Source organism: Drosophila hydei, unplaced genomic scaffold (assembly GCF_003285905.1).
Source record: "Drosophila hydei strain 15085-1641.00,03,60 unplaced genomic scaffold, DhydRS2 tig00008114-arrow-pilon, whole genome shotgun sequence".
Lineage (NCBI taxonomy): Eukaryota > Metazoa > Arthropoda > Insecta > Diptera > Drosophilidae > Drosophila > Drosophila hydei.
In genome coordinates, this window is record NW_022045827.1 from 2,117,513 (window position 1) to 2,143,283 (window position 25,771).

The window sequence follows — 25,771 nt, forward strand, 5'->3', positions numbered from 1 at the left end:
TCGTGTATACAAAATTGACCATGGAACAGATATGTCGAACTTGTATGACCAAGTCATTAGCTCTGGTGGATATATTCACCGATCAGCGGGAACCTAGTCTGTCTGCAATGATCAGCGAGTGCGTCGCCTCCGTTAAAATAAAGTTGAATGATGGGCTGCCACAGAAAATTTGTCTTTCGTGCATTCGTGATATACAAACTGCATTTGCATTCAAGCGCAGGTGCGAGAAAAGTTACCAGGTGCTCGACGAAAAGCTTAAGAAAAAAAATAAAAAGCTAGATGCAAAAAACCTTGAAGTACCCAAGGACGAAACAGGCGACTTGTTGAGCACTGAGGGTAATTTGCATGAGGAGCGAGACAATGATAACAATTGCATATCCACAAAAAGCTCCACAGTTGCTGCACCTAATCACAGTCCATCTAGGCTTCAGCAGAAGAGCAGCGAAGTAAGTATACAGTCAGAATTACTGGAAATTGAGCCATGGGAACTGTCAGAGCCAGAAATGGACATTGGATGCATCAAAGTGGAAAAGGAGGATCAACCAGACGAATCAATCCCACAAACAGATGAGGCAAATAATCAAGAGGAGCTCGATTTCAGTGCTGTTGACGACATGTCTCCTAGCACAGATGGCAAAAAGTTTCAATTTACATGTCCACATTGTCCAAAAAGCTTTTCCCAAAAATGTCATCTGAATTCGCACATTCGTACGCACACAGGCGAGAGACCATATCAATGCCCGCACTGTCCAAAAGCCTTTAGTCAGGCCTCAAATCTGCGCAAGCACATTTGCATTCATTCAGGCGAACGGCCGTTCAAGTGTCCCCACTGCATGCGAGGATTTACGCGCCACACGGATCTTCAATATCACGTCTCCACGCATCCAGGCAAACAAACCTACAAATGTCAGAACTGCACAAGATACTTCATAGAGGAGTCCGAACTGGAGGAGCATATGCGATATCATAAGGGCGAACGTACTTACAAATGCCAACTATGTCCCAGAGAATATGTACTCGCCTGGCAGCTGCAGCGGCATATTCGCGCGCATACTGGAGAGCAGCCATTTAAGTGTCCGCATTGCCCGAAGAATTGTGTAGACAAAGGAGAGCTAGGCAGACATATACGGTCTCACACTGGGGAGCGTCCGCACAAATGTCCACAGTGTCCAAATGCTTTTACCCGAGCTAGTTATCTTAAAACACACATCAACACTCATATTGAAAGTTCGTAAATTTTAAATCTTTAACTTAAAGTTTAATCTGTAATTATATGAATATGTGTAATAATTAGCAATTATAAAATGTTATGTGTAATTTAAATGTATAAATAAACTCTAATATATGTCTAACTGTCATTTAAGAATATTTAAATTCAAATAAAAACATTAAAAGCTAATCCGATTCGATTACTTCCATAGCTTTTGAGAAATATCGATTGCAAATTCTGGTAAGTATCGATAAGTTAGACTGCGATAGCATACGGAAAAAAGTGTTGGCAATTGTTTGCATTAAAGAAATTTATTATTTTATGCCTGCGCGTAACAAAAACAAATAACAGTTTCTAAATGGATTCGAGGTTGGATGTAAGTCTTGAATCCATACAGAACAAACTTGCCACGGTTATTCTATTAACTATGTTCGTTTCATAGATGTTTGAGGACGTCAACACATCGCCGTCGCTGGAGGGCGACATGTCTATACCGGGAAAACGTACGACAACAACAACTGCACAACATGGAGTGCCCGAATACAATACCTTAGACGAGCCCATACGCGAAACGGTGCTGAGGGATATGCGCGCCGTTGGCATTAAGTTCTATCATGTTCTCTATCCCAAAGAGAAATCTAGTCTGCTGCGCGATTGTACGTCATCAACAGCAGTGTCTGATGCACTTGTATGCGTCAGCAGTTTTCTTTATAATGTTTACATTTTCAATTTGCAGGGGACTTATGGGGTCCTTTGGTGCTGTGCACCTTTATGGCCACCATTCTGCAAGGCTCCTCGTCTGCGGACAGCATGTCTGATAATGGACCCGAATTCGCGCAGGTCTTTGTGATCGTTTGGATAGGTGCAGCCATTGTAACGCTAAACTCCAAGCTACTTGGTGGCAATATGTACGTCGAGATCAAACAGCAACTCTACGTGTTTACTTAGCTAATAATACCTTATTTGGTCTTTACTACACAGCTCATTTTTCCAATCGGTCTGTGTGCTCGGCTATTGTCTGACGCCTGTTGCTCTTGCCTTGATCATTTGTCGCGTCATCTTATTATCCACCCAGACACATTTTCTATTCTTCTTGCGCTTTGTAACCACAACGATAGGTTTCGTTTGGGCCACATATGGTGAGTAGAGTATATATCATACCTTTATAACTTATAATTTGTTTGATTTCATTGTGCAGCTTCGTTTATCTTTCTGGGTCAAAGTCAACCGCCGCATCGCAAGCCGCTCGCTGTCTATCCCATATTTTTGTTTTTCTTTATCATATCCTGGCTGGTGCTATCCCACAATTAGTTCTTAGCTGTGCCTAGTTTATAAACTATATCAACTTTCCATTGCATAACCAAATCGATTGTACATTTATATATATTTTAATTTGAGAACTGTGACCATGCCATGTTTTAAGGTACAAATTGGTTTTTTATTTATTTTACTCTTAAGATCTTACAATGTATATATATATGTGTGTTTAAACATCCAAACTGTTGGCCGATGTGGCTACCTCGAGAGACATTTGCATTTGGACGCCGTCGCCTCTAGTGGGGCGATACGTTAACGAATTGGCACGGGCCTTGCGGCCCATAAAATGCCGTTCCACCCACTTGAGCAGCGTGTAGACGGAGTCAGTCGAGGGCAAACGATGATCGGCAGCGGTCTTAACAATATCAGACGAGGTAACTCGGAACGTGCGCGCCATACCTTTCAGGGCCTATTGCAGAGAAGAGTTGCAATTAGTGAAGGGCCTTTAGCTGACTGCTGCTTGGTCTACTTACCACCATGGCGTCTTCATCCGTCAGATCGTCGCCCACATAGATAATCTTGATGCGTTCGTTCCAATCAACGCCAAAGGATGTGCGCAATATGTAAATCGAAGCACGACCCTTGTTCCACTGTACAGGCGGACGTGCCTCGAGGGCGCAATGCGCCTCCGTTGCCCTAAAGCCATATTTCTCGATAAGACTGCGCGCCTTATCGACCATGTCAGGACGCAGCTGGGTGGGTGTCTCGCGATAATGGAAGGTGAGCAGCGATCCTTTGTTTTCCACCCAGGCGCCATCGCGGCACACCGAATCCTGTAGCGCCTTGAGCAATTGACTAACCTTATCCTCATACTCAATTGGCATGGGATGGACAAATTTACTGCCATCGGGATGCAGAATCTCCAGACCATGATTACCCGCATAGGTGATGCCTTCGATGCCAACCATCTTCTTAACATTGTCCACGTTGCGTCCAGAGATGACGGCCACATAGACATCCGAGTGATTGGATAGCTTGAATAGCACATTCTTAATCTCAGGCGAGAGCGTGGCCAAATCTGGATGAGGAGCAATGGGCGCTAGAGTACCATCATAGTCCAGCAACAGGGCAAGCTTGTGATTGTAGCCGATATATCTGAAGTAAAGAAATGTAAGTAAGGGCAGCTTCTAGAGACTATCAAAGAGCAACTCACTTGAGTAAGTAGTCATCGAAGTCGTCCACAGAGACGGGCTGCATAATGGTGGTGCCCACGTCGTCCATTTCCAGAGCACCTACGGCCTTCAAGAAGCAGCGCATCCAGTGGCTAACATCGCACTCGGCCTCGCGACGACGCAGGCGTGCCATACGTAGCACGCGCTCATCCTCGGGCATGGTCAAAGCGCGATGAATTACCTCAGCGGCCTCATTCACCTCGTACGGATTGCAGAGCAGCGCCTCGTGCATCATTTCACCAGCGCCGGCAAACGGTGAGATGACCAGCACGCCGGGCACCTCGTTAATCTGGCAGGCGACAAATTCCTTGGCCACCAGATTCATACCATCACGCAGTGGGGTGACCAGGCAGACAGCTGCATCGCGATACAAAGCGGCCAACTCATCCTGGCTGACATAGTCATAGATATAGCGTATGGGAGCCCAGTTAGCAGTGGTGAAACGGCCATTGATACGCCCGACTAGTTGATCCACTTCCTCCTTCAGCTCGCGGTACTCCTTGACGTCTGTGCGAGAGGGCACAGAGATCTGCAGCAAACTGACCTTCTCCTTGTGCTGTGGATACTTGAGCAGCAGCGCCTCAAACGCCATCAGACGATGCACCAGACCCTTGGTATAGTCCAATCGGTCCACGCCGAGAATAATCTGTTGCTTAGACGTTTTCAGCACTTTGGGTGCATTCTGGGCCAGATTGACAAAGCGCTCATAAGGTATGCCAATGGGCAGTGGACGGATGCGCACAGTGCGTCCGCCATGCTCCACCAGCAGATTGTTGCGATCCACACGGCAGCCCAGATTGCGCTGGCAGCAGTCCACGAAGTTGAGGCAATAGTCCTGGATGTGGAAGCCCACCAGATCGCAACCGAGCATGCCCTGCAATATCTCATCGGACCAGGGCAGCAGACGGAAGATGTCCCATGGCGGGAAGGGTATGTGCAGGAAGAAGGCCAAGCGACATGGCAGATTCTTCTCTTCGGCATGCTCACGCACCCAATTGGCGGCCAACATCAGATGATAGTCATGGATCCAGACGATTGGCGGATTCTTCTCGCTGCCGTTGTTCTTGGCCAGACACTTCTCCAGCGCCTCGATGGTGCGCACAGCGAAATGCTTGTTCACGGTCACATAGTCGTGCCAGTGTTCGCCTCCGAAGTTCGCACGCCCCGGCATCGAGTGGAAGAGCGGCCAGAAGATCTTGTTGCAGCAGCCATTGTAGTAGCTATCAAAGATCTTCGCATCGATGTTCACCGACACCACTTGATCGGATTTCAGGCCAGCTGTTGGCGTCTGATCATACGGATTCGATTCGGGTATCGCCTCATTGGGATCCTCCAGATGTATGCCCGACCAGCCGACCCATAAGCCACTGCCCTTGATGACAACCGGGCAGACGGCCGTAACGAGACCGCCAGCACTGTAAAAGAAATGTTCGTTTTAATGGGGCTTACTTAAGTATTTCTATAACTAGATGTTAAATGTATTTAGCCAAATGTCCTGATTGATTAACTAACCGACTAATATAGTGGATTGAAGATTGACTGCTTAAATGAGCGACTTGATGGCTTTCTGATTTACAGATTAGGACTACGGAGCTAAGTACCAGACTGATTGATTGACGCACTGTAATTGATTGATAGACCAACTGATTGACATGCTGGCTGGTCGATAGCGAGCTTTACCAAGGGCCTGTCTGACTAGCTGACTACCTGATTACCTACCTCACTATCTATGTATATGACTTGTTGCTTGAAACAAAGTTGTTCAACAGATTGATTGAAGAATCTATTCGAATCTATTGTAATCTACGGTACCACAATCCTAACCTAACTGACTAATGTCTAAATTATTGTGATTGATTGACAAAGTCATTGAACGATTGATTGAGCCTCCGTACTGATCTACATCTATGTACAATTTCTTTGGATGGTTCAAGGTTGTACAGATGATTTGTGCACGGGCAAAGCCGGACAATACCTGCCATATGCATATATGTTTATACCTTGCCTGTCATATATATGCAACAGATTCAGTCCCAGCCCCATTTTTTATGCAGAGTGCATCACAGTGACACTGACACTAACCGCGCTGATAAGAAACAAACCATAAAAAACAGCGCATGCCTGATACGATGCAAGTGTAAACAACCTCGACTCTGGCTCTGGCGCGGAGGCCAAAACCAATACCAACAAAAAAAAGTAGCGAAGAAAAAAATGAATCCCAACTCGAAACTAGCTACAAGTTTTTGGGTAGGGTCAGTGCGAGAGCACATAGAACTGGAAGATAAGCTAGAATCAAAGCTTAGCTGGGTGCACGTGATACTTTTTTCTTCTTTTATATTTTTTTCAGTGTCAGGTTCGCAGCTTCTCTCGTTACGAATGCCTTGAAATGACGCCTCTATTAGTGACCCCTTTAAAGCACTGTTGCCGCGTCGTCGTCGTTAGGCAGCAAGGGTCAAAACCGCGTAATGGGCCCCCACAGATAAGGTCTAGCTAGCTAATATATTATTGAATTTGTTTTCTAATTTCAAATAAAGCTTACTAGACTTTGCATTTCGAATTCCTCCCCCTCTCTCTCTCTCTCTGTCTGTCCCTCCCCTTCGCTCTCTGTGTATTTTGCGCCGTCTTATCAGCGTTGTCTTGACAGCCTTATAAAAGGCACTAATCACAAGAAGCGTGTGGAAACAATATCACGATTATATGGACCGCCGTTAGGTAGGTAGTTCAGTTCCCTAACGAGGGGGCTGTACACTCGCCTTATCTTCAATGCAAATTGAATTGATTTAGTTTTCGAAAGAAACATGAATTGAGGTAGAGCGTACTCTGGCTTGAAATGTTGCTTGCTTTTAAGCTTCTCCCTCTTGTTACGAGATTTTGATTAGCTCGTTCGCTGCCAATATTTATATTATAATTGATATTATTAATCTGTAGTGGTTTATAGCTTTGTTTTTCTGTCTAACGCCCAGTACAGTACTACACGTACGATGAACTTTTACCGTTGTTTCTGGCTGCCTTGTTGTGGCAAATTACACGAAAAATATTTAGAAATAATTGAATTTACTGAAATTTATAGTGTAAGGCTTTTAACTATAAATTGGAATAAAGATCCGAGTGTGTTGATTGAAAAACTATTTCCAATTTAAAATCTGTTCAGCTTAAGAATTTCTAGACGTGTTTTTCCTTATCTATAAAATAAATATATTTATTTGAAATATCTTGTTTTTAACTTTTCCGGCCATTTTTTAAGTAATATAAGCTCAAATATATTTTCACATTTTTTTTGAATTGACGTTTCAAATAGTTTCAAACCCGTAAACCATAGGAAATTTTTTTGGATGTTAGATTTATATATTAAAAAAATATATATATATCAAATATATTAAATATATATATATATATATATATATATATATATATATATATATATATATATATATATATATATATATATATATATATATATATATATATATATATATATATATATATATATATATATATATATATATATATATATATATATATACAAATCTATTTAATTTATAAATTTAAATTAATTTGTTTATCACTTTTTGGAAAAACTTTTACTAAATATTATTTTGAATTTATTTTTTTGAATATATTTTTTTTTTAAGTTTCATTTATATAACTTCTAATTTATTTGAGCACTTTTTCGAAAAATCTTATATTCCAATATTGATTAATTTCCACAATTTTTAAAGTACTCACCTAGCCTTGCGTTCCAACTCTTTGGTTTTGGCATTGCGCGTCAAGACGAAGGGCAAACGATTGGAGACAACGATCAGACTGGCTTTGGTCGAGGGCTCCCCGGCATTGGTCACAATGATCTCCGTGTCGGCCATTTTGTACGGTATATATCAGTTGCCGATATCGAAGCTATAGATATATATACAGAGCGTAGAGAAGACAATGCACACGAATCAATATCACTTGTCTGAAGAGTTTGTTTTAGCACATAGTTTGAGAGCAGCAAAATAATTTGAATAGGATGTTGAGTAGAGCTTTGTGGCACCTTCCGTTTGGGCCTTGGACTTGTGTGCGCTGCGCTGTGCGGCTCACAACTAATTAGTCTGTTGAAATGCACTGGCTATCTGGATGCAACGCTGTATACGTCTATGTGGACGGTGCTTATCAAAGAGCCACCTCTATATATACTCATATATATATTTATATATTTATATATATATAAATAAATAAACGGACAAAGCGTACGCTTACCGTAGAGAGATGAACAGAGAGAACACGCCGCGTTAGCCGAAAAAAACGTTGTAGCAAAGTCTCTAATTGCACAGCCAAATGCTCCTCCGTACACTTTCCGGTTGCTCTGACTTATCAGTGCGAAATGCAACTCGCAACTGGAAAAACAGTTTGATTTGTTCTTTTCCGGCTGGCCTTTTGAGATTCTCGCGGGAGCCAGCAGCTCCGTACCCAGCCAAAAATAGACGAGCACTAATGCCAATCTCGCTCAGCTCGCACTTTTCTTCAAAAATAAATGTGCTCAGGTTCCACAGAGTCCACAAAGTAAGGCTTATCAGAAAATCGCCGAGTCTATTCTATAATAGATGTGTATACGTTTGCAGCTCATTATGTATGTGCGAAAGCATGCTGGAAGCTTCAATAGAGTTCCACAATAGAGCAAAGATTAAAACTGCTTGGAACTTCGGATGAGTTTTTATTTTAATGGGCTACCTTGAGGCTCAAGGAGTGCAAAATTTACAGGGTTGAAGCTTACTGGGGAACAAGACTAGGTTTAGCAAGTCGGTTCTAACTGGCTATGTCCGGTCTTATCAGGCATTTGTCTTCTGTCAATAAGTTGTTATTCTTGTTGTTATTTATTTTGTTGCCCGAATTGTACACAAATCGATTTCTATTTTGGAACTCAAAGCTGCACTTGGCTGCAGGGAAATCACAAATTGTTGAGCTTAACCCTTACTTAACCTTGTGGTGACCTTATAGATGACAATTAATTGACTATTAAATGCTTAGTTTAATACCAGCTGTAAAGAAATATAGAAGGGGGAAAGGAGAGAGACAGACAGAGAGAGAGAGATAGACGATGCTGATAAGCGTTGTTCGTGCTGTGCAATCGCTTGCATTGTTTATGCAATGCATTGAAGATTTAGATTTGGCTAATTACGTAGGGATTAGGTACAGTTTCTAGCCGTTAGTCTGTGTAAGTGTGTATGTGTGCCTAAGCATCGCTGAACTTGAACGCTTGATCATGTCTGGCATTCATGCGCTTATCATGACGCTAAACCTACAGTTTACGTGATGCCTGGAATTTGCAATCACATTAATTTTAGCAAATCAATACTTAGTCATTTACAGTCCTGCATTTGATAACCCATTCAAGGGTCGCTTGAATGCGTTTATTTATGTTTTCATTTAATTGCTGTTTGACGCAAGTTATATTCAAATACGCAAAAAAGTAACGGCTGTAACATAGCATGCAGCTTGTGTCCGGCGCAGCTATCGATCGCATTTGTTGGCGCGCTTTTCTGCGCATATCGATAACTTTGCTTTCGCATTGTTTATTTACTTTGGCATAAATACAAACTAAACATGGATCCTTCAATTATTGAGTTTATTGGCGAGAAATCCATGATCAGCATAATTCCGAACTTCTCCAATGAACCACTACATCTAATTTATGGATCTGTGGGTCCGTTTCGCGCTGGTTTTCCAGTATTTGTGCCACTGTGGCTCGCTGCGCATTTGCGAAAGCAACAAAAATGCCGAATTGTGCCTCCCGAATGGATGGAGCTGGAAACGCTGGAGGAGATTAAGGAGGAGGAGAAGCGTTCCAAGTGAGTCACTAAATGACAGCCAGCTATAAATTTTACTCAATCATCTGTTCGCATTAGATTCTTCACCAAGATGCCCTGCGAGCATTATATGGTCGTCGCTCAACTGGTCATGAGCACAGCTCCAGACGATGTACCACGTTGCGAGGAACTGCGCACTATTATTAAAGACATCTTCGACATACGTGAATCGAAGCTACGCACCTCCATTGATGCATTCATCAAGGGCGAGGGCACTTACGCCAAACTGGATAATTTAACACTGTTGGAAATGCACAGTGTGCGTCCCATTCTACCCTATTCCCTGGATCATATAGCGCGCTATCAGAGAGTGGCCACTGCATCGCAGCGAGATACCTCCATGTTAAGTTTGAATACAACGGGCGGCGCTTCAGGCACAGGCTCCATGAGCAATTCCCTTTTCTCGCAGTAAAAATTGGTGATAAATAAGTTTAAGTTTAATTGTAGGTAAATAAATATAAAAGAGATTAATCTTGCTATACTGAGCATCTTTGACACCTTTGCGATCAAAGAAGCCTGTGAGTCAGTTAGCCGATCTATTCAATGACTTTACAATTAAATATATCCAATTTATATTTAAGTTTTTCCAATTGTAAAAATGATTTTATTTTGCATTTGGTTATTTGTTAACAGTTTCGGGATGTATTCGCTTTACATGCCTGCATAAGTTATCCCACCGCGGCGTTACAAATTTGCAGCCAGAGATGATGCAGACATGCAGCAGGACTCCTTCATTAGGATTCTCCATGTGCTTGACAATATGTCTCTTAATATTATAACAACGAGTCGTACGATAGTTGCAGCTATTGCATGCATACGTTTTAGTTTTGCCTTTCTGATAGGTTCTTCTGCAATAAATCAGATGATGAATAAATTTAAATCTTTGGGAAATTATATTTACTTACTTTGGCTTAACAATATTTTGCTTATTGATTTTGGTTTCATTAGTTGACTGGGCTTCACTTATTGGCTCTGGGTACTCTTCGATTGACTCGCCACACTCATCATATGCCCATGACGTTTGGTCATCATCTTCTACTGAAGCAAGCTCTTCTTCTTCTTCTTCTTTCTCTGGATATTCAATACTTGGCACAGCTGACAGATTGTCATCCTCGCTTAGCTCGGGGACTTCTTGACATGGCATTGAAGCAGCTTCTTCGTCATTTGACAGTGTCGTGGTATTCTCAACAAGTGGCTTTGTAGCACGATGTATTCCCTGCCTATGTCGTATAAGATTATCCCAGCGCAATGTTGTGAAGGAGCAGCCAGCATATGGGCAAATGTGCTGCAGCTCCTTTGGAGGCTTTTCATAGTGTTTGGCCAGGTGGCGTTGGACATTGTAGGCGCGATTGGTTTGATAGCTGCATTTTGAACATTTATATATTTTTGATGACTTAGGCGCCTTCTTCGGCCCTATGACTATCACATCATCTTCCATTTTCTCTTTTGTACAATTGAAGCTAAAAATAAGAATTCACATTGAGAACGAGCTATTACAAAACCGAAGCACATACCTCCAAATATTAGAGTTTAAGTAACATAGTAGATGCAGGAGCCAATTTAGTTATATATTGTGACTTGTTTATTAGGAAGAAAGCATAAATGAATATAGTGAATTTTCTGTTTTCTTTATTTTATTTACAAACGCAACACACAATTCAAACAGCTGAGTGTAGTGTGACCGTATAATTTAGTGGTCACAACAACTACTGTTTGACACAATGGTGTACAGTTTCTGGTTTCGTGGTGATTGGCAAAAAAGCGCGTAAACCGAAGACAATTTTGAAAACTATTAGGAAACTTTTAAGAGATATATAAAAGTTTCTCTATATATATTTCTGTTCAAATGTTTCAGTTTCTTGGATCTTTTTGAAATAGTTGGTATTCATTGGAGGCACGATTTGATTTGTAGTATAAATTAATTTAAATACATTTAAACCACATGCTTTTTTTGTTTATTCAATCAATACCCTTAGAAGCTATGATTGTACAAATAAGTTTTAACCCAGTTCAAAAAAACTTAAGTAAATAATAACAAAGACAGAGCTATACGTCTTTTGTGCAATATAAAACCGATAACTACGTAATCGATTTTACTAACTGCCGTATCGCTATAACAGCTGTTCTATAAATACAATGTCCGCGTTGCGCTGTGAATGCTATCTGTGACGCGGACAGCAGAAAATTGTGGTCTACTGAACTATATTAGAAATTGAAGAATATAGCTATAAAACAAGATGACCGAGCCTGTGGCAACAGCAGCGGCAGATACCGCTGCCGTTCAATCGATGGGCAATAATAAGATACACTTTTCCAAGGAAGTGAAGCAGGTTATAGACAAGGTAAGGGAAAACGCTAACAACGTATGCCACGGTTGTGACAACTGTATTTATAATTAAAATAATCGTTTCTTGTAGGTGTTGAAAACAGACGAACAGGATCCGATGGATGCACCGGATTTCAATACCGTGGACTACATTAACCAGTTATTTCCCAATGAGCAATCGCTGGCCACCATCGATGAGACAATTCAGCGAATGCAGTGCGAAGTCTCGCTAATTGATGATAATATTCGATCTGTGGTGCGTGGGCAAACAAATACGGGCCAGGACGGACAACTAGCGCTGTGCGAGGCACAGAAAGTCATTAGTTCGCTGTTCAGTCACATTATTGATGTGAAAACTCGCGCCGAACGTACAGAAGAAATGGTCAAGGAAATTACCCGTGATATAAAGCAATTGGATTGTGCGAAACGAAATTTGACGTCAGCTATAACTACGCTAAATCATTTGCATATGCTTGTCGGCGGCATTGAGAGCTTGAATGAGTTAATTGTGCGTCGTTCCTACGGCGAGATTCTCAATCCACTGCAAGCCATTACAGAGGTGAATCAGCATTTCCAACAGTACTCGGACATTGAGGAAATTAAGGTAGAATATCTAACTAAGAGAAAGTCTTTCTACTAATCACACAAATTGTTCGTTTAGAATCTCTCGCAAAGCGTGGATAAAATCCAAGTAACTTTGGCTCAACAAATCACAGAGGACTTCAAGGAAGCTTTTGCTAGTAAGCCCTCCACGCAGCACAAATTGGGCTTAAATCAATTGGCGGATGCTTGTAAGGTGATGTCTGTGCTGGATGTCAAGGTAAAGAAGGAGCTGCTTAAATGGTTTATAGCCCAGCAGCTGGAGGAGTATATGCATTTGTTTCACGAGAACCAAGATATTGCCTGGCTGGATAAGATCGACAAACGTTATGCCTGGCTTAAGCGTCATTTGCTCGATTTTGAGGATAAATATGGCGCTGTCTTTCCGCTTGATTGGGAGGTCTCGGAGCGTATAACAGTAGAGTTTTGTCGCCAGACGCGTCAACAACTGTCGCAGATTATGGCCAAGCGATCGAACGAAATTGATGTGCGTCTCCTGCTGTTTGCCATTAATAAGACGCAAGCCTTTGAGCAGTTGCTCTCCAAACGTTTTACGGGCATCACTTTAGGTGCCACAGCCGCCGAGCAGACGCGCGTACTTACAATTCCAGCGGCAACTGAGGCTCCGCTCACCATAACTGTATTCCATGATCAGATTGGCCAATGCTTCAAGCCACACTTGGATATTTACATACGCAGCATTGATCGCAATCTATCCGAGCTGTTAGAGAAATTCATCGAGATGTCAAAAGAGCCATACAAGTTTGCAGAGGCTAAGACTACAGTCTATCCCAGTTCGGGTGATCTGTTTGTCTTCTATAAGAAGTGCATGGTGCAGTGTAATCAGCTGAGCAACGAACAGCCCATGTACGATCTGGCCTTGGTCTTTAAAAAGTATTTACGTGAATATGCAGCCAAGGTGCTGGAGGGCAGCACGCCAAAGGTGGTGACCAGCAGCACGGGCAGTTCCATTGGCAAGAGCGTTTCGATGTTGACCCGCGATATGCAGAATCTGTCCACAGCCGCCGGACAGGTGTTTCACAACTTTTTAAAAGAGGGCGACAGTCAGCGTTTCGCTCGCGATGATCTAGTACGCATTTGCTGTGTTCTCACCACTGGCGAATATTGCCTCGAGACTGTGCAACAACTGGAGGATAAACTCAAAGAGAAAGTGACGCCTGCCTATGTTAGCAAAATAGATATGAGCGAGGAGAAGGATGTCTTTCATCGGTAAAATAACCGCCTATTAAAGATATATATATATAAATATAAATTCCAATTCTTCTGCTCCCACAGCATCATTTCCAACTGCATACAGCTGCTCGTTCAAGATCTAGAGGCTGGCTGTGAGACTTCTTTGCAGGCCATGGCCAAGGTGCAGTGGCAGCATATCAGCAACGTAGGCGATCAGAGCGCGTTCATTAGCAGCATTTGCGGCAACTTTAAGCAGACTGTGCCCACCATACGCGATACGCTCGCTAGCTCCCGCAAATATTTCACACAATTCTGTCATCGCTTTGTCGCCGCTTTCATACCCAAGTTTATCAATGTGCTCTACAGATGCAAGCTGACCCTATCGGACGGCTCCAATAATGTGCTGGGCTGTGAGCAGCTGCTGCTGGACACGCATTCCCTTAAGACGGCACTGCTGGAGCTGCCTTCGGTTGGATCGAGTGTGAATCGCAAGGCGCCGACCAGCTACACCAAAGTTGTGGTCAAGGATATGACGCGTGCCGAAATGATTATTAAAGTGGTCATGACGCCTGTTCAGCCGCCGGCGCATTTTACACAGCAAGTGCTTAAGCTGCTGCCAGACATAACCATAGCCGAATATCAGAAAATATTGGACATGAAGGCGGTCAAGCGTGTCGATCAGCTGCAGCTGATTGATCTGTTCAAGCACACAGCCTCCGCGGCGGCAGTCAGTGGACTAATAGATGCCCCAGCCAGCGAGGAGGAGACACCAACTGTCAGTGAATCACCTGCGCTTACCACAGAGGAGCCAGAGGCAATAACAAATCCCTCAGCTGATACCACAACGGCGGCAGCCACAACTACTGCCAATGCCACGCCCAAGCGCGCCTTCATCTTTAGCGTGGGCAGCTTTACGGGCAGTGCGGACAAGAATGCCGATGGTAGTTCCCAAACGGGCATCCGTAAGCTGGAGAGTTTACTAAAGAAACGATTTCCCTAGTCAAATGCGCTAATTAGTAAATAATAAATCTAACATTCCATTCCACTAGTTCGATATAATTCTAAAACGAAACAAAGCTGTTTCACTCGAAAAGCCTAACTTAAAGTTAGTATTCTTAAGAACTGACAAGATTTCTAATATAATTTTAAAAACATTTTCTAAGCCTTCATAAAATTGATAATATTAAACGATACAAAATAAACTAGCTGAATATTATTGAATATTTGCTTTTATTATAGACATTTGACTTCTCTTAGCTTTAAAAACATTAGCTTATGTGACTATATTGAAAGTTGTATTCTTAAATGATCGTTAATGACTAAGTGTGTCGCTTAAAAACTGTGGAACTCTTATATAACTAGGGCTTGCTTTTATTTTATGTACATGCAAAAACTAAATAAGGAAGTTTCTCTTCTTTTTCCTTTTTTGTTTGTTAAAAAACCGTACGATCTATAATTTGAAGATCTTTTGAAAGTTTTGAAAGTCGCCAATGAGAGCGCACAAAAAAATACAAATCTCTATAACAAATGACTTAAGACACGAACTAAATTAGGGCGTAAAATTAATATTTGAATATTTGTTGTTGAAATTTTGTTCTTTTCGTTTGTTTTTATGTTTAATATGCTTTGGTTTAATTCCAGCACTGCAAAACCTATATAGTTACTATATATGTATATATAGTGTATATATACGTGTGTGTATGTATGTATGTATACAAGCTATATGACTATTACGCGGTAGGCGTGGCTAATCAGCATTCAAAGGCCAGTTAGCAAACAAGCGGCTAACCTCGCCCGAAGCCGAAGCTAACTCTTCTACTTAAGATCTATTTACACAGGGCTAGTCTGACACACACTCTCGCATTCAAATACACGGTATTTAAGGAAGTCGAGTATGCTTAAGGCTACAAATGGAGTCGTCCTCGATGGTGTCCGCTTAGACGGCCACAATTTTGCTGGGATCGACCTTGACTCGCAGAAAGACGGTATCGGCCTTGATGAAGGGTCGGCTATGCAGCAGCTCGTGCGAGATGAAACGTGGAAAGCCGAAGCCCAGCTGATCGGGCTCATTCGATGGCCGTTGGAAGTTCTCCCAGGTTGGATCGGGCACAAAGGATTCGGCTACACCGCCCTGGCCGCTCTGGGCGCCCTGCTCGAACAGCGTAAAGGTGATGGAGTGCGAGAAGGGCCACTTGAGCAGAGCATCATATTCTCCCGGCAGCACTTTAATATAGACCGAGACATGGGTATTCTCGCCGGGTCCATTGCCATTGAGAAACATCGAGGCCTGCAGCTTATAGCCGTACTGTGAGGTGTAGAAAGGCGGCGAGACCAGCTCCAAGCCATCCTTGCCGCGTGCCTCGTTCATTTTGGCCGACCAATCGGTGATCTTCCATAGCAGCGTGCCAGTGTAGTTGATGGACAGCTTGGACACTGCCGACTTGAGCATTTGTATCTGTTGACCCTGTCGGCTGCTGAGCGCCACCATCAGCGATAGATGAGCCGCAGCGCTGCTTTCCAAATGCGCCTCCAGCAACTGGCGCGGTCCCTTGAAGCGGCAGCCGGCCTCCTTGAAGCTGCAGGCCAGAGCCAGCGATTGGCATTCGTCACGCAGATGCGCCTCCAGTTCGCCACGAGCTATCGGACCTGCATCGCAGCGCTGTGGACAGGCCAACGGAGTGCGCGGACACTGAGCCGCATGCAGCTGCAGCGTGTCGGCTGAGAATTCGCGCTGGCAGTGAGCGCAGCGACGCAAACGCTTGGCACAGTCCTTGGACTTGTGCAGAGTCATGCGACCGCGCAGCACACGCTGTCCGCACTTGGCCTCGCAGTAGACCGGCTCCTGGCCACAGCTGCCGTTGTGCTCCTCCAAGCCAGCGCCAGAGAATTCGCTTTGACAGAACTCGCAGCGAGTGCGACGCATCGTGCAGGTGTACTGCAGGTGATCGGTCATCATGATGCGTGGTATCTGCGCGCCACACTTGTTGGGGCACTGGGTGGCGTCGTGCTTGCATGTGTTCAAATGCGCCTTCAGCTTGCGCAGCTCATCCGACCACTTGCAGCCCTGCTTGTGGTGTATGCAAAAGACTAGCGAACCCATTATCGCTTGCTTTGGATCGGGACCGGGATAGATCTGCAAGGAACAAATGAGAAAAGCAATTAGTGGGTGTCTTTAAGACTTACAGATATTTATTGATAAGAAAGCTGCGTGAAAAGTATCTTGTAGATACAACTTAGAGCTGTATCTGGAAGATACAATATATAATATATATAGTATATAAGAAAACTAGCTTGCAGATACTTTTTCTATTGTAGTATTTGTGTGTCAAAATATCTTGTGAATTTCATTTTTAATAAAATCATCCTTTGCTCAAACTTAATTTCTGGCTTTTCTTAACAACATATTAACATATTTTACTATGAATAGAAATGTATCTAACAGATGCAATATCAATCAGATAGGATTTTCTAAAGCTCATGCCTTATATGCATTCACAGAGAGCTTTTTCAAGTGCTAGGCTTAAAATGAGAAAAGTATCTGTTAGATACAAAGTCTTTAGTGCCACTTGGAAACTCAAGAGCCTATCGAATGAATGCATATGTTATGTCTTCAAGTGCTATTGGATAAACAAAGTATTCAATAATAGCTGTAGGTATATATTTGCAGAGTTAACAAAGTATCTATTAGATACAATATCTTCAGCACTCACTTTACACTTGACTTTGCCAAACCGTTGCCAAAAACCCATCGAACTCAACGCCCGAACTTGCAATTCTCGACTGTTGTAGGTGCTAAGCTGTGCGAACACTTTTATACCTTACTCTGATTGATTTGTTCCTGTTGGCTGTTTTCGTCTAGCTGCTGATAAGCCATATTTAAGGATGTCTCTAGGTGTTTTATCTACTTAGCCCGCCCAACCTCTTGATAGGTTTTCTGGTTTCTTTTTTCAGTTTTTCAGTTTTCAGCTACCTAAAGCGAGATTTGCTACCTGCAGCTACCACACCTCACACTTCTAAGAGTCGTCAACTGTTTACACATGACTGATCATGTTCTTAGACACACAAGCACACACCTAGACATAGGCATAGAAGCACTTCCTGTCTCCCATTTTGGGTTTGCTTGACTGCATTTTGTGCATGCGCCTGGGCTCTAGACGCTCGCTGCCCGCTGCATACGTTGCTTCTGCCTTGCCTGCTTTTCTCTTAATTACAACAACGAGAACGAAAAGAGGGCGTGGCTAACAGGGAATGCAGCACAGCAACTAACATCCGGCGCGTCGTTACAATATATATATATAAGAAATTATGCGAAAATATGCAATCTAATTAAAAGGAAATTTCATGAGAACAAAAAATGTTCAAAGCATGCGACAATGTAAATTCCTGGGCTGATTGACTGACTGATTGGTTGATGAAGAGTGGAACCTAAACTGAAGTTCAAGCAAATATCGGAATGTGCGAAAAAAGCGAGAAATGTTTGTATCTTTTATGAAAATGGAAATGAAAATGAAAATGAATTTGAATGCAGTCTTTGCTCAGGCAATGCCGGATAATGCCAGATAACTGTAAGTATATATATATATATTTAAGCACACATGTGTGCTTATCTGTGTGTGTGTGTATGATCGATACCCCTTTATTTCTGCCATGAACAACTCTGCAGCTCCTAACCGAGCGTCGCGACATTTCCGGTTGACTCTTTTAATTGACCTTATCTGCAGCTCGACGGCGCTTCGGACTGAGCGTGGCTTGACTTTTGATAAATGAACATGTCTCGACATGCCGCACAGGCCTACAGCAAGCACAGCTCCCAGAGAGACAGAGTGAGAGAGAATGACATCAAAATGAAAGATATATAATAAGCAATTAACACATAAGCCGAGCCCTGTCCGGGTCGCTCGCTCGCTCTGGAATGGGCGTAAAGCATGAAAAAATAATAATAAAACAAAAAATGAGAAAAAAATAATAATAATAATACACACATGCACATACACACATACAGCACATTTCTATGGAATTGCCTTTTGCTGGTAATTTAATTTAGCTTGAAAACAAGTTTTGCGCTATTCTTATTTCATATACATCATTTTTTCTTTCAACTTTTATGTCAACTAAAAAAGAGCATTAAAAACTGAACTTCAGTTTTTTTGGTGAACTCCAAGAACTCGTGGACCAATTAGCTAGAGTTATGAATTGGGTGTCGGACATTCATAAAGCTCAGACACATCTCTCGATGCATAAACAAATTTGAGGAAATGAAGTTTGTGTAAACATTATGTAAATGATGTAAACATCAATTGAAAACTGGAGAAGAGATCAAAAGGCCGACAACTGTTTGTCAACTTGGAGAGCGACGCCAACTGTTTACAAGGAAATCATACAGGAACAGAGACGAGGCTCGGACAGGGAGAGAGAGAGAGTGGGAGGTAGCTAGAGATCATTGACTTTTTATACAAGCAATTGACTCTAAGAGCCTCAGTTTTGGACCACACAGCACAGCTTAAAGTGATTATATACTATATAATTAAAGTGAACCGGAAAAGTATATAAATATAATAGCTTAGTCCGATGTCAATTCGACAAACAAACTGAGCTGCCTTGACGATATAAATATATAAAACTCTGTTGGGGCGTATTTGACCACATGCAACTCCAGTTAGATGACGAATATAACGAATATCACTTAAAAAACAGTTTGCCAAATGTTACGTAATGCTAAACAAATCCATTTGCTGCACTCAAACCATGTTATATAAAACTCGAATCATTTAAAATTCAATTTGTGCGTGCAGACCATGAAAATGAAAGCGCGAACAGAAAAAAAACAATAAACAAAACAAAACAAGACAAAACAATGTTCAAAATATAAATGAAAAAAAGCTCAACAAAACAAGCTTAACAATTAAAAAAAAGATGCTTAAGCCAAATTAATTAATACAAAGAATGAAGCAAAAGAGAACAAATACTTTTTTCATTGACTGAAGATTAGGAAGGTTTTAGGAGCTATTTGCAGAGTATATATATTAAATATTGATATGGATAGAATGTTTATGGAGTTAGTATATAAGGTATGGATTTAATAGAGTGTAGATGGTGTATGGATAGTAGAGATAGCACAGATAGTACAGATAGTACATGTAGTATAGATAATATATAGCATATAGTATAAATAGTATACTCAGTATAAAAAGTATATACATATTTGATATCTATATAACAATTAATCTAAAGATCATCTTGTCTCTAAAGTACCTTGAGCTAGCACTAAATTATACTTAAAACAAATTAAGTTGACCCTAAACAGCAGCAATTCGGGTTTACTTCACTTAGCAAAAGGGCTGCCATGGAGAAGGAGAGAGAAGAAAAGTAGTATAATAAACGTGCAACAGTCGCCAGTTTTATTTTTATGTGGCACCGGCTGCAAGCAGCACTTGGCCGCACTTGGAACATAAAAATTAAATTTTGAAAGCAAAAAAAAATTTATCCATTCTGATAATTTTAGAAAATGCTGGCGGTGCAACGGTTTCTTCGCTGAAGAACAACTCTTGGCATGGGTCTAACATAATCCCACATAAAAGCGGCAGGAAAAGAAGATGGTGCGCGTCCATAAAGTTCAAGGCGCTCGTAGATATAGTCGGGAGCTGCTGACATGTTTGTTTTATTTTCGTTGGCTTTTTTATGGGTTGTTCATAGGTTGGGGGTGACTTCTGGACCCAATCAGGCAGCAATTAAATCCGATGCCAACGCATTGTTTATGTTATTGTTGAAAGTTTCTCGAAGCACCAAATAAAAAGAAAAGTTTTTTGGGCATGTTTTCGACATTATTAATAGACAAACTTTGGGGAGGGTGCCAGAGATACGAGTCTATTCCAATTCTTCTAATTCTATTCGCTGCTCTTTCTAGTATTTTTTTAATAGCGAGTGTCTGGCATATGTTATTAGCTGTTCCGCTTCATAAACTCTAATTAACTTTAATTTTATAAGAAAAAAACACGTATTTAATAATAATTCTGATAGATATGAATAGATATGAAATTTGTTAATTTCTACAAAGATTTCTAAATATTTATGGTTCTTTATATCTAACCGTATTTCATGTGTCAATAGGCGCGCACGATTTCTCGACGTGCTAAAAAGTTCATCAAATGTTTCATTCAGCGAACAATCTGGCCATATTGAGTGCAAGTTAGCACCTTGCCACCTATTAGAACTGCACCGCGGGCCATTTCCGTTGGGCTTGCATTGCATTGTTCGAATTTCGAAGTTCGGACAAAATAGTTATAATGGGCACAGGGGCATAGGCACAGTGGGACGCCACATGCCAGGCAAGAGTTGAAATGGAAGACACAAACAAAACTTGGCATGGGTCGCTCTTACACTTTATATCTATATGTATAATTTGGTACGTGAGCATTGGAATTAGTTGTTGTTTCCTTAAACAATTTTCAGCGTTCAAATGACTGTTATTATGAGAGCTTGGCTCCAAAACTGTGCTAAATGTTTTCGTATCAAATTAGAGCGCTTTGGCATATATTTGCTAGAGCTAAAAACTTCCCACAGTATTCTGGCCTTTATGTTGATGTTGTTGTTGATTGTTGTTTATGTACCTGACTCGGAACAGCTGTGCAACAGGTTTAAGCTTTGGTTTATGTTTATTTCGTTGATGATGAAATAGAACGCCTCAAATGGGCGTTACGCTGACCTAATAAAATGCATGCGGCAGGTCTAAAATGCAGTGTTAGCAGTTAAAACAGCTGATGCGCAGTTTTATGAATTTCACAAAGAGCTGCGAATGCTGCTGCAGAAACAACAACAACAGCCTTAACAATTACAACAATAGCATTTACTCATACATACACACATACATACATATATATGCGAGCGTGTGTGTGTGCAGACAGCTGCAAAAATGAAAACAAAATATAACCAAAAACCACAAAACCCGTTTGAGCGCTGTTGAAAAGAGAGCGGGAGAGCCAGAGAGCGTGCAGAGCAGCTGTTTCATTTTTCTTCTCGTCTTTTTCTTCTAACTCGCGCTCTGCACCTGCACGCATACAACGAAGCGCACTTTTTGTTGTTGTTGCTGTTTACATGCATTTATTTTTGGCTGCTAGCTCAATTGCAAATTGCAAATATCAAATGTTCTAAATGCAGCGTTGCCACACTTTGCGCTTGCAGCAACAGCATCGCAATGTCGCAATTTTTGCTCTGCTGCAGGTGAACTTTGTGCTGGTTTATCTGTTTTTTGTATTTTGGTGGGGATAAATGCTACGACAGCTGCTATTGCTGTTTTGTAATAATATAAAATATATAAAAGAAAAAACTGCTGCTCGATGCGGGCAGCAGCTGCCGGACAGGAAGCGACAGCAACAACATGCTGACGTTGCTTTTGTTGGCCAAGTTTGTTGGGTTCGTCGTCTGGTATTTGGCGCGGTAGCAGCACTTTTTGCTCTTTATGGCAAAAGTAGTCTTCAAAAGCTTCACTTTTTTATCAGGTATATCTAACTTTGTGCTTTGTAAGTTAGAGGGAATGCCAAATGCCCATTGGCTTAGCTTGAATTTGCAGCTCTTATTGACTTTAGCTTATTAAAGCTAATTTTTGTGGGTGAGGTAATAGAGTCAAGAGTTCGCCTTAGTAAATATTTGTTATTTTTTAGTATTAATAAAACAATATGATTAAAAATAAATTCTCGAAGTATTTTCATTCACTACTTACATTATATGTTTTATTTATTATTTTTATACAATTTTAGCTTTATTTTAGCTACTATTCCTACAAATTAGCTATTGGCTTTTTAAAATCTGGCAGCACTGTTGTCAATATTTTTGACTGTCACATTTTTGACCCGCTCCGGGAGAAAACCGTTGATTCAGCTTAAGCACACGCACACAGCTTTACACACACTCGCACACAAACTCTGCTTAGCAGTTGGGTGTGAAATTCTAAAAGTTTGCGCCGCAAATTCTAATCAAGTCAATTTCTACAGCACGTTCCGAGCGGGTGAGAAAATGTCTGCAACTTGAAGTGTGGGAAAATTGATTGCGAAATGGATCAAATTGTGGGAAATGCTTTTCCAATCTAGCGGAAATTGTGCCTGGGCAGCCGGATGCCAACTGCAACTGGACGCTAGCTGTAAATATGTATGGCATGTGCTTGGTCTCTGTGGCAGACGCCTCCACAAGCAACCAGTTAACTGGTTTACCTTTGGCCAAGGATGTTTGGCTGCCATTGGAAAAGTTGTTTGGCCGCTTTTCCACAGCCAAAGCTGGCCAAAAAAATAATGCGAACCAAACTCGTTTGCCAGCCAAATGGCATATCGCGTCGACTTTCTGACTTATATAAGCGCATTTTTTCTTCTTCTAACGGTTCATTTGGTTCATTGCTTGTCGGTTGCACGTTCGATCCGAGCCGATCCGTGCCGCTGCTGGGCAGACGACGCCTTTCAACTTTGGCATTTGAAGCCGCAGCAGTAGCGGCGCCTAAGCTGACAGTCACGACTCTCCATGGAACAAAGTGTGGCATGTTATTGTGGCACATTGCCCACTGCATCGTGGCTCGAGGGTGTGGCACAAAGATATGTCTGCACACATGCACAGACATATTGATAACTATGCCAAGCCACAAGGTATTTGGTCAGCCATCCAATTCATGCAACACTTGCTGTGCGCCAGCAACTTTGATCTTTCAACAAATTGCTGGCAGAGATTTGTATGGCAATTGGATAGGGTATTTAGGCTAGACTTTACTTGGATGTGTGGCATAAAGTTGAACGCAGTGAGAGATATACTATCAAATTATAATTATATGTAATAAGATCTTGGGGGAAGTTGAAGACTTCAAAGTAAATTTCGCAGTCAAACGTTGATCTTTCAAATAGAGTTTAGATATCAAGTGTATGCTCTAAATGATATATAGTTGGCGGTTTATAAAGGAGTGACAGGATATATATCAGAAAACGTAATGGAATGTTTGGCTTTAAAGATTCAATTTAGTTCACCAAAAAATAAATATTTGTTACTCTTTAAATAAAAACCGATAAATTCCCACAGAATCGGACATATTTAATAAACAAATCCACATATTTTAGGTCAATTTTGTTATCAATATAAATAAAGTGCATTTTTCTCTCATGCGCAATATAAATACATCGATATATTTACTTTATGATGAACGCCTCGCCTGGTCTAGCTATCAATTGTCTAGATAAACAGACAGATAAATCGTTAACGGTCTTTTGGTTTGTTTATGTCTCATTTGCAATCATTTTCCCAGGCTACACTCGATGTTGCATGCATCGTGTGGCACGTTGTGCACATGTGTCGTCTATAAGTACGGGGCGACCTTTGCTGTCCCATTCCAATTCCAATTTCAAGTCCCATACCCAGTTCAAGCGTAGCGACATCCTGTTTGCTTTTATTTATATTTTTATATCTATTTTGTGGCACATGTGTCGCTAGATTTCTCTCTGTGCATGTGTGTGTGTTTCTTTAGGGAATTTTGTTCATTTGATTGTGTACATTTGCCAAATGGCTCACAACTAGCTGGCAACACCATGACTAATTCGATTAAGCTGTTCGAAAATTTAGAACAAAACGATGGAAGCTGAACCAAAAACTGCATGCGGCACATGTCAAATACCTTTCAATTAGGTGGCAGCGCCATAACTAATTCGATAAAGCAGTAATTTAGAACAATGAATAGCATGTTGATCTAAAAATGTTAGCATGCTTTTAAAGATTATTTCAGCGTTGTATTTCTCTCTATTGAAAAACTTCGCTGTATTTCTATACAAAATATGTTTTTTTTTTGTATTTGCCAAACATTACTATATTTATATTTATGATCCATACAAGTGCCAACTTATTTAACCCAGAAATAATATTTTTATCAGTTAGCTGCTGCTGTTTTATAGCACATATTATTTATCAACTTTATGATCTATTGACTTTTGGGGAACTGATTGATTGTTAATGATAAACTAAAAGCTAAGTCGCATACAATTGGCGTTCTTAGGGAATTGGGTCAATGAGCTTTATCAGCAGTTGCTGACTGTTTGTGCAGCTGTTTGGGCCGAACAGGAAGTGGAACGGACCCGCTCTCTCCCTGCCACACACTCTCATACTCTCTTTGTAACAGTAATAAAACTTACGATTTGTTCCAGTTCTGTGATGGGCATATTGTTCACGTTGTTGTTGTTGCCCGGTGTTGGTGAATTATGTGAAGCAGCCGAAGAATGCGATGAGGATACGGTCGAAGAGGAGCTGCGCGATGTGGCGCAGTTGCTATGACCTTTGGTCTTGTTACGGGGCGGCGTTGGCGGCGGCACCGGACTGGCCAGAGTTGAGCAATCCTTGGAATTGCGATTGGGCGACAAACGTGAGGGAAAACTCAACGTTTTGGTCCACTGTGCCAAACTGCGTACCATTTTGTTTTTGTTTTTGCTGTTATTGTTGAAATTAAATTCCAAAAGTATTTCTTTTAACTCTTCAATCGCACAGTTTATCTTTACAGTTTCAAACACACATTATTTTGTTTGTATATTTCACAATATTGTGTATTGCACGACGCACGCGCGACTTTGGTTGAATATATTTGCAGTTATTTGCTTTTACTCTGTTATTTTCAGTTTAATGCGCACACGAAATGCGAACCGTTTGCGTCGCTCGCTCGAAAGCAACTGAATGAACGCAGTCGCTGCGCAGCAGAGCTACCCGAGCAGACCCGGTCTCAGTTTCGCTCTCACACAGTGGAAAGCAGCGGCGCAGCACACTGCGCTAACACACATGCGCAGCGCAAAGCAGCTTCGAGCAAGGGAGAGCGCAAGCGACGCATACTCTAGATGCAGTGCAATTTAGAGCGAGAGCGAAACAAACAACAGAAGCAGCGACTGCAACAGCAGCAGAGTTTCCCAAATGGAATCTCTCTCTCTCTCTGATATGTTGCAGTTTTTGTTTTGTCATTCTCTCTGCTAGTTTATGTTGATGAAATGATGAAATTGGCAGCCAGCCAAAGCATTTGTTGTTGTATGTAAAATATTGAGAGCATTTGCTGAATGGTGCGAAAACTATGCAGCCGCTGCATGGATGGCTTGAAACGTAGTTCTTAAAA

At 41.6% G+C, this 25,771-nt stretch overlaps 7 protein-coding genes across 9 annotated transcripts; 4 read left to right on the forward strand and 3 right to left on the reverse strand.

The window, feature by feature from the left end:
• On the forward strand, positions 1-1,337 carry LOC111599147 (zinc finger protein 572). The gene has a single exon (XM_023314716.2). It carries the CDS (start codon positions 21-23, stop codon positions 1,233-1,235), a length of 1,215 nt encoding a protein of 404 aa, XP_023170484.2. The 5' UTR covers positions 1-20; the 3' UTR covers positions 1,236-1,337.
• Positions 1,338-1,452: 115 nt separating this feature from the next.
• Positions 1,453-2,627, forward strand: LOC111599149 (protein YIPF6). The gene is made up of 5 exons (XM_023314719.2): positions 1,453-1,586; positions 1,653-1,866; positions 1,947-2,118; positions 2,192-2,349; positions 2,409-2,627. Exons 1-5 carry the CDS (start codon positions 1,569-1,571, stop codon positions 2,519-2,521), a joined length of 675 nt encoding a protein of 224 aa, XP_023170487.1. The 5' UTR covers positions 1,453-1,568; the 3' UTR covers positions 2,522-2,627.
• A 66-nt stretch (positions 2,628-2,693) lies between these two features.
• Positions 2,694-8,176, reverse strand: LOC111599146 (alpha,alpha-trehalose-phosphate synthase [UDP-forming] 56 kDa subunit). 2 transcript variants are annotated; one of them, XM_030224470.1, is made up of 5 exons: positions 7,936-8,176; positions 7,426-7,593; positions 3,681-5,114; positions 3,001-3,622; positions 2,694-2,936 (listed from the first exon to the last, which is right to left on the reverse strand). In XM_030224470.1, exons 2-5 carry the CDS (start codon positions 7,557-7,559, stop codon positions 2,697-2,699), a joined length of 2,430 nt encoding a protein of 809 aa, XP_030080330.1. In that variant the 5' UTR covers positions 7,560-7,593; positions 7,936-8,176; the 3' UTR covers positions 2,694-2,696. The 2 variants fall into 2 exon arrangements, with proteins under 2 accessions (XP_030080330.1, XP_023170482.2); XM_023314714.2 differs by lacking the exon at positions 7,936-8,176 and having other exon boundaries at positions 7,426-7,822.
• Positions 8,177-9,227: 1,051 nt separating this feature from the next.
• Positions 9,228-10,064, forward strand: LOC111599150 (probable DNA replication complex GINS protein PSF2). The gene is made up of 2 exons (XM_023314720.2): positions 9,228-9,524; positions 9,582-10,064. The coding sequence occupies exons 1-2, from the start codon at positions 9,280-9,282 to the stop codon at positions 9,952-9,954; spliced, it is 618 nt and encodes a 205-aa protein (XP_023170488.1). The 5' UTR covers positions 9,228-9,279; the 3' UTR covers positions 9,955-10,064.
• A 47-nt stretch (positions 10,065-10,111) lies between these two features.
• Positions 10,112-11,206, reverse strand: LOC111599148 (transcription factor IIIA-like). Of its 2 annotated transcripts, XM_023314718.1 has the most exons (4): positions 11,185-11,206; positions 11,057-11,119; positions 10,448-11,002; positions 10,112-10,390 (listed from the first exon to the last, which is right to left on the reverse strand). In XM_023314718.1, exons 3-4 carry the CDS (start codon positions 10,978-10,980, stop codon positions 10,162-10,164), a joined length of 762 nt encoding a protein of 253 aa, XP_023170486.1. In that variant the 5' UTR covers positions 10,981-11,002; positions 11,057-11,119; positions 11,185-11,206; the 3' UTR covers positions 10,112-10,161. The 2 variants fall into 2 exon arrangements, with proteins under 2 accessions (XP_023170486.1, XP_023170485.1); XM_023314717.2 differs by lacking the exon at positions 11,185-11,206 and having other exon boundaries at positions 11,057-11,173.
• A 462-nt stretch (positions 11,207-11,668) lies between these two features.
• On the forward strand, positions 11,669-14,846 carry LOC111599068 (vacuolar protein sorting-associated protein 53 homolog). The gene is made up of 4 exons (XM_023314591.2): positions 11,669-11,884; positions 11,960-12,472; positions 12,530-13,698; positions 13,765-14,846. Exons 1-4 carry the CDS (start codon positions 11,780-11,782, stop codon positions 14,660-14,662), a joined length of 2,685 nt encoding a protein of 894 aa, XP_023170359.2. The 5' UTR covers positions 11,669-11,779; the 3' UTR covers positions 14,663-14,846.
• Positions 14,847-15,225: 379 nt separating this feature from the next.
• Positions 15,226-25,321, reverse strand: LOC111599081 (TNF receptor-associated factor 4). The gene is made up of 2 exons (XM_023314613.2): positions 24,813-25,321; positions 15,226-16,795 (listed from the first exon to the last, which is right to left on the reverse strand). Exons 1-2 carry the CDS (start codon positions 25,086-25,088, stop codon positions 15,599-15,601), a joined length of 1,473 nt encoding a protein of 490 aa, XP_023170381.1. The 5' UTR covers positions 25,089-25,321; the 3' UTR covers positions 15,226-15,598.
• Between the last annotated feature and the right edge of the window lie 450 nt (positions 25,322-25,771).